Source organism: Microtus ochrogaster (assembly GCF_000317375.1).
Source record: "Microtus ochrogaster isolate Prairie Vole_2 chromosome 6 unlocalized genomic scaffold, MicOch1.0 chr6_random_2, whole genome shotgun sequence".
NCBI classification, from domain to species: Eukaryota; Metazoa; Chordata; class Mammalia; order Rodentia; family Cricetidae; genus Microtus; species Microtus ochrogaster.
The window spans coordinates 9,515,866-9,518,461 of NW_004949095.1; the positions used below are offsets into that span (position 1 = coordinate 9,515,866).

At 36.2% G+C, this 2,596-nt stretch overlaps 1 protein-coding gene across 2 annotated transcripts in view; it reads right to left on the reverse strand.

Moving 5' to 3' along the window:
• The window catches only part of Rabgap1l (RAB GTPase activating protein 1 like), a 657,680-nt gene that overhangs the window by 179,070 nt on the left and 476,014 nt on the right, over nucleotides 1-2,596 (reverse strand). For both annotated transcript variants that reach the window (XM_005363940.3, XM_013352517.2), the window contains one exon: nucleotides 1,003-1,044. In XM_005363940.3, the coding sequence (XP_005363997.1) occupies nucleotides 1,003-1,044 (42 nt within the window). The remainder of the gene's footprint in view (nucleotides 1-1,002; nucleotides 1,045-2,596) is intronic.

A 2,596-nucleotide genomic window follows, 5' to 3' on the forward strand; every position in this document is an offset into this window, starting at 1 on the left:
TTAAAAGAATACAGTTTCCGTGTAATTATTTCGGGTAAAGCTAGCCTTGTGGGCAGCGGGGTGCTGGGGACACAGCCTTGCTGCCCGTATTACAACACAACTCCGTCATAAATGTCCTATTGTTACTATATGGTTAGAACTATATTGATATATTAATATAAAATTCAGCAATGTAATTATAATTGAATTCTAAAGTGTCATATATTTCCAGCTATCAGGAAAAGAACAACAAATTGAAATGTAGTAGTTTCTTTTTTAGTATAATATAGAAGCTTTTAAATAATTCAATTATATGTTTAGGTACCTCCAGGGATGTTATAGGAAGTATTTTTAGAAAAAAAAAAGATGGTTTCATTTTGACATGAAATAGGTTTCAGCTTTGTCTCCTATTATACAGCTCTTATGAATGAAAATATCTTTTATGTTTTTGGGGTGTTATCAAGATTAAATGGATTTTAGGAAAAACAAATACCAAATAAATGATAACATAAAGGGATGACAGGGAGAGGATCAGACTTTCTTTTTTTTTTTTTTTTTTTTTTTTTTTTTTTTGGTTTTTCGAGACAGGGTTTCTCTGTAGCTTTGGAGCCTGTCCTGGAACTAGCTCTGTAGACCAGGCTTGTCTCGAACTCACAGAGATCCGCCTGCCTCTGCCTCCCGAGTGCTGGGATTAAAGGCATGCGCCACCATCACCCGGCTAGGATCAGACTTTCTAAGAGAGTCATCTTCTATGCCAGCAGGAGAGAATTGATTCTGAGGGATGTCCTCTGACCTCTACACGCATGTCATGTCATACAGAGACACACACACATACATACATACACACACACACACACAGAAGAGAGAAAGAGAGATGCATAAACACACACACCAAACACATACATATATGCAAACACATAAATAATAAAGTCTAAAGTGAGTCACAGGCTGTAAGTGGAATGATTCCAGTACCAAGCAAAAGAGGTAACATATTTTGATAACTTACGATGAAAATAGACGTACCTTTAGGAGAGCCAAGGCTACATGAAAGATTATGTTCAAACCCTGAAACAGAAAATAAATAAATAAATAAATGTGAACATCAACAGGATCACATTTCCTACCTACCACTATTTTACTGGGTATTTTCTCAATACTTCATACATTATTAACAAAACTCTAAAATTCTCTCATTTTTACTTACAATAGTATTATGGTTGGATGTGAAATATTAGCTGCAGGCCTATCTGGTAGTGTTGTTTTCATAGATAATAGGACCTACTGTACGCAAGGCCTAGTCTGTAGGTGTACGAAAGAACACAAAAATTATAGGTCAGGGGCTGAAGGGATGGCCCAGCAGTTTAGAGCACTGGCTGTTCTTCTGTAATGAGATCTGATGCCCTCTTCTGGTGTGCAGATGTACATGTAGGCAGAACACTGTATACATAATAAAAACTAATAAATCTTTTTTAAAAATCATAGGTCAGCTCCATTTCAAGCAAGAGAACTGTTTCTTCATCTGCTTAAAGTGAGCAAGCAGTCTCATGCTCCTGCTGCACCAGATGTGGTTATGCCATCTCTGTCACGATGACACCATCCCTTCCATTGGTGAGCTAAAGTAAGTCCTTCTTCCCTTAACTTGCTTCTATCAGGTATTCTGTAGTAATGGTGCCAATACAAATACTAATCAAAACTTCTCAAAAGGTATTTTGCTTTCTTAAAATACTTATGAAAATTCAATGTTCTATTTAATACATAAAAATAGGTTTTTTATAAAGACTTATTTTCTTCTATCCATTTTTGGATTATTTCTCCATGTATAAGGCCTGTTTATTCTATCCATTTGTGGCTTATTTCCCTATATGTAAGGCTTATATCCTATATCCAAGTTCCTTGTTAAAGATGGAAAAAAGATGGTGATATTTAAAATTATTGACTCAATTCTCTAATTCTACTCTGTACTTCTTGGTTATGTAGATATCCTGTCAGGGGCAGAAAAAACCAAGAGAGAAACTCCTGCTGAGTGGGAAGATCACACAAAAAAACCTGACTTCAACACATGGTACTCCTATTGTCTGCTTAGTGTTTGCATGCTTAGTGCTCACGTGTGTGTGTGTGTATTATTTGTGTAGATGAGGAACCTTTCCCCATTTTCATGAAAATCATGTAAATTTTCATTAGAGATAAGCTATTTCTGTGGAAGCCATACTGGAGCTTAAACTGAACTCTGGGCTCAGCCTAGTGACTGAAGAATTATTGAGCAATTAAATCCAAGAGATATAGAATCTTATGTGCTCAAAATAACAGAATCAGAAACAATGTCTCCAAAGAATGTTCTAGTTTCTTTTCATGCAAGTTTTCCTATGTGAGAAGAAAGATCTTTCAGTTAACATCTCTCATAAGCTAAGGCTTTGCTAATGTTCTCACTTCAAAGAATCTATCTGCCTTCTAGATGTGAACTGTACCATGAGAAGTGTGTTCTACAAAGGATTTCTGATTTCTCTCTCCAAACCAGAAATTGTGCTTAGGACTAAATACCTAGTCTTCCATAATAATTAGGACCACACACCTAGTGTCCTGTAGTGACTAGGACCACACACCTAGTGTCCTGTAGTGA